General features: G+C 52.5%; 1 protein-coding gene across 1 annotated transcript in view; it reads left to right on the forward strand.

The window, feature by feature from the left end:
* The first annotated feature begins 728 nt into the window (after window positions 1-728).
* The window catches only part of ST8SIA6 (ST8 alpha-N-acetyl-neuraminide alpha-2,8-sialyltransferase 6), a 133,979-nt gene continuing 130,606 nt past the window's right edge, over window positions 729-4,101 (forward strand). Inside the window, exons 1-2 of the mRNA XM_021696775.1 lie at window positions 729-829; window positions 1,319-1,417. Of these exons, the coding sequence (XP_021552450.1) occupies window positions 729-829; window positions 1,319-1,417 (200 nt within the window). The remainder of the gene's footprint in view (window positions 830-1,318; window positions 1,418-4,101) is intronic.

The following is a 4,101-nucleotide window of genomic DNA, read 5'->3' on the forward strand; positions in this document are numbered from 1 at the left end:
AATCCATTCTATGTGCCTCTGCATCAGCGCTCAAGTAACGGACGGTTACTCCTTCTCTTGGGGACCAGGATCTACCCAACAAAACCGAGTCCCTAGCAGCCTTTGCGTGGAGCGATCCAGCCGAGCGACTACACAGTTTTAAAAAAGTTTTGAAGTGGGCCCTTTCTTCTCTCCCCTTCCACCCCTCTGAGAGTCCTTGCTCTCCACGGCAGGGACGCGGAAGGAGTTGTGGTGTGCTTGGGTGAGCTGCGTGGGCTCCGGGGAAGAGCCCGCGGGCACTCCGGGGAAGGCGAGGGCGCACAAAAGTTGGAGCCCAATCAGCACCGAGTCCAGCTCGCGAGTCCCAACCTTCAGGTGACCCCGCGCGGCGGCGGCGGCGGCGGCGGCGGCGACCAGAGCCCGCAGCAGCTCGGAGCGCCTCCGGGAGGAGAAGAGGCGAGCTCGGCGAATCGTCACGGCCGACCCGAGCGCCGAGCTCAGCGGTCCGGGGCCGGGCGCGAGAAGGCGAGAGCCGGCCCACGCCTTCTCCCTTTGCCCGCCGCACACCGTGCAAGGCTGGCCCGGGGCGCCCGGGAGTGCGGGCCCGCGCCGCGCACCGTCGTCGCCCCTCCCCGCCGCCTTTGAACACTGGAGGTGTGCGTGGCTGCGGCGGCGGCGGGAGCGGCTAGTCGGGCCGGCCGGGCTGCGCTTCGCCGGGGGGGCGGCGGCGGCCGTGCGTGGGGCTCAGGATGCGGCCGGGGGGCGCGCTGCTCGCTCTGCTCGCCAGCCTGCTGCTGCTGCTGCTGCTGCGCCTGCTCTGGTGCTCCACCGACGCGCCCGCCCGCTCCAGGTAACCCACCCGCCGCGCCCGGGCCGCCCCCCGCCTTCCGCGCGCGCCCCGGGGCTCCCCCGCCGCCCGGCCGCCCCACTCCGGGCGCCGACTTTGGGGCCGCGGCGAAGGGAAGCCGACGGGCGGCGGTCGCACGAGGGCAGGCCGGGAAGGGGGCGTCCAGGAGGCAGGACTGGCCGGGGCGGGGGTGACCGAGGGGCGACGCTGGGACCGGGTGGGCGGCGGCTGCGGCGGAGAGGGGTTGTGAGGGCTCCGGCGGGCGTCGCTGCGGAGCGGGACCCGCCGTCGGGCCCCCGGCGGTCTCTCGGGCTCGCCGTTCTGGTCCGTGCTTTCCCTTCCTTCCCGCCCTAAGCGGCTTCAAACTCCGGGGTTTGGGAGCTGCCGGGGGCGCCGGGGCGCGCGAGGACGCCCCGGCCAGGTGCGAGCGCGCTGCGACTGCCGAGCCTGCCAGCCAGGTCTAACAACTTAGTTTTCTTCCTGGCGGCGCAGGCTCCTGGTGGAGGAGAGCAGGGACACAGCGCGCGGCACTCCCGCCGCGCTGAGGACGCTCCGGAGCCCCGCGACCCAGCTACCGCGCCCCACGAACAGGTACCTGCGGCGCCGGGCGGCCGGCGGGAGGGGGCTCGGCGGCTGCCGGGCGCGGATGGGGCGCGGCTGCGGTGCGGCTGCCGCCGCAGGGCTCGCTTTCAGCTGTCTGGCTGGGACCGCAGGATTGAGTGCGCTTGGGTGTCTGAAGTGTGTGTGTGTGTGTGTGTGTATATGTGTGTGTGTGTGTATATGTGTGTGTGTGTAACACTGTGTGTGTGTAACTCCTCACACTGCCTCAACCTCCCTTGTAAAGCCCGTACTTCCACATAGAGGTTCTTTGAACCAAGGGAGATACTCAAACAGCTGCACTTTGCAAAAAAAATGGGTGCTGAGGCCCCTTCTCGGTAACCGTGTGTTGAAAACCCTTGAGAGAGGCAGCTCAGCCTGTCTGCAGAGGGATTCGGTTGGTTTGCTTTTTGTCTTTATGCTTTACAGCGCACCCGTGTAAGATTCACGTTTGGCAGAATTCTGTGCACAACGTTGAGACTCTTTTTGTCCTTAGTGAATGGAGACTTAAAAACTGTTCTTTTTCACTCATAGGAGTATTTATCCGTGTGCAATAATTACTTGGTTTTTATCTTTCTTTCGAATTATAAAAGTAATACGTGCTTGTTGCAGAAAGTTAGATAATATGAGAAATGTATTAAAAAATATTCACTCAGAGCTCTGCCACCCACAGATCATATTAAGGCTTTGGTCTATATTCTTCCAGTAGTTTTTCCTACCTACATATATTTTAAGATTATACTTTGTAGTTTGTGGTCTACCTTTTTTTTTCCTAAAAAATTAGACAAACACATGTCATTAACCCCTCTCCCAAACATTGCTTTTAATTGTTCATCATATGAATGTGCCATCTATTTAACTGTAGCCCTAGGCATTTAGACTGTTTCCTGTTTGGTTTTTGTTTTATTTGCTGTTAATAATTCTTTTTTTTTTTTAAAGATTTTATTTATTTGACAGAGTGAGACACAGCGAGAGAAGGGAACACAAGCAGGGGGAGTGGGAGAGGGAGAAGCAGGCTTCCCGCAGAGCAGGGAGCCCCACCCGGGGCTCGATCCCAGGACCCTGGGATCATGACCTGAGCGGAAGGCAGACGCCTAACCAACTGAGCCCCCCAGGTGCCCCTGTTAATAATTCTATTAAGTGCATCCTTGTATGTAAATCCTTATCTTCCTATTAAATGAATTCTCCAGGATGGAGTGATAGAAGTCGTATTATTAGGTTGAAGAGTATATACATTATAGGTTCCAAACACATAGGGCCAATTACATCCTGGAAGAGTTGATTGAATTTACATTTTCACCAGAAGAATGTACTGTTTCATGCCTCAGCAATGCTATTATTACTGCAATTTTGTGTACTGTCTGTTTTCCTCTGCTCATCTCTTGCGAATCCTTTTTTCTATGCTTCCTTCTGTATCCTCTTGGCTCTTGGACCTTCTTAATCCACCGATTGCACGATCCCAAGCTTCTGTATGGCATAGTCCTAAGAAAGGTCTGGGGGAGCCTGGAAGAAATCTTGAGGTGCAGGAATAATCTCCCACAGTCCTCCTATTAGGATTTTACAGCCTGTTAGAGGCACTAAGAAATCCTAGAGTAACAAAGCTTTTGAGAAAAATAGTGGCCTCTAGTTTTATGTGATGCAGGTTTGTATACTAGAGATAGCATAGCTTTCCAGTGACCTGGGGAGCATTCCATCTTTTTCCTGGCCTTGGTACTGTTTGTTATTCATTTTGGCGTTGCCACTTGGGGAAATTTTGAAAGAATGCACTAATTGAATTACCTGGTCCTAGGCCTTTTTGAGGTAATTCTTTGATGAATTTTTCAATTTCTTTTGGCATACTTCTTTTCTACTTTGCATACTTCTTGAGCTAATATAGGTAATTCATGTGTTTTTCTGAATCTGATTTAAATATTTTTTTTATACCATTCTGGTATGTTTTTTAAAACCTGTCTGATTTATTTTATATCCCCTTTATCATTTATGATTTTAATTATTTATGTAACAGGGTACAAATTTTAATCTATACTACTTGATTATGGGGAGAGATTATAATTTATTTTAAAGATTTATTTATTTATCTGAGAGAGAGAGAGAGGCAGAGGGAGAGGGAGAAAGATTCTCAAGCAGAACTCCCCACTGAGCTCAGAGCTCTAAGTGGGGCTTGATCCCATGACCCTGAGATCAGGACCTGAGCCAAAACCAGGAGTTGGACACTTAACTGACTGTACCACCCAGGCACCCCAAGAAATTATAATTTCTTAATTTTTCTGTAGCTGATCTGATCTTTCCTTCATGAGCCCCATACTGTAGGTAATAGGTAAAAGTAATAATAATGCTAATAGTAATAAAGATAGACAACACTTAGTGAATGTTTTTATGGGCCAGATATTGATCTAGGCACTTTACATTTACTAGCTCACTTAATCCTTAAAAACTACTAAGAGAAACTATGATTATCTTCATTTCATAGTTGAGGAAATTGAGGCACAGAGAGATGAAGTAAATTGTCCAGAGTCACAGGGTTGGCAAATTGTGGATCCCGGAGTCAGACCCAGGCCATGTGGATCCAGAATCCCACACTCTTAATGTCCCTGCTGTGTAGCCTTTCTTAGGTGCTGGGCAAGATGGGGTGTGTGTGTGTGTGTGTGTGTGTGTGTGTGTGTGTGTGTGTGTGTGTG

The sequence above is a fragment of the Neomonachus schauinslandi genome, chromosome 5 (genome assembly GCF_002201575.2).
Source record: "Neomonachus schauinslandi chromosome 5, ASM220157v2, whole genome shotgun sequence".
Lineage (NCBI taxonomy): Eukaryota > Metazoa > Chordata > Mammalia > Carnivora > Phocidae > Neomonachus > Neomonachus schauinslandi.